This window comes from Seriola lalandi, unplaced genomic scaffold (assembly GCF_002814215.2).
Source record: "Seriola lalandi dorsalis isolate HSWRI2012SDOR001 ecotype SW California unplaced genomic scaffold, Sedor1 jcf7180002040531, whole genome shotgun sequence".
Taxonomy (NCBI): Eukaryota; Metazoa; Chordata; class Actinopteri; order Carangiformes; family Carangidae; genus Seriola; species Seriola lalandi.
Genome location: NW_019511101.1, coordinates 1 through 380, shown reverse-complemented (window position 1 = coordinate 380; position 380 = coordinate 1). Strand labels below are relative to the sequence as shown.

General features: G+C 45.0%; 1 protein-coding gene across 1 annotated transcript; it reads right to left on the bottom strand.

Annotated features, from left to right (window-relative positions):
* Window positions 1–6: 6 nt before the first annotated feature.
* On the bottom strand, window positions 7–374 carry LOC111648477 (transcription factor HES-5-like; the record flags this gene model as incomplete). Its single annotated transcript, XM_023398309.1, has 2 exons — window positions 295–374; window positions 7–185 (listed from the first exon to the last, which is right to left on the bottom strand). Coding segments are annotated over exons 1-2 (242 nt in total), but the record flags the coding sequence as incomplete, so codon positions are not given.
* Window positions 375–380: the final 6 nt, after the last annotated feature.

Sequence of the window (380 nt, the reverse complement as noted above, 5' to 3'; positions counted from 1 at the left end):
TGATGCTGATGCTGTTGCTGCTGCAGCTGTGTCAGGAAGCAAACTGTCATCTCCAGGATGTCTGCTTTCTCCAGCTTGGAGTCTGGCTGCTGTTTGAGGAACTCTGGACCCAGGAGAGACTTGAGCTGCTCGATGCTGCTGTTGATTCGCTCTCTGCGTAACTTCTCCACCAGAGGTTTTCTGAGCTGCAGAGAGAAGAACAAAGTTATTAATTAACTTATTCTGCAGTAAAGTGATAGCATTAAACAAAAGACATTTTAATAATAATGTTTAAGTCTTGAATCTCCAATTTACCTTGTGGGTCAGAGTCAGGTGCTCCTCAGAGTTGGTCATTGCTGCAGTGATTGTAGGTGTCATGGCTGGATCTCTGTGCTGTAGAG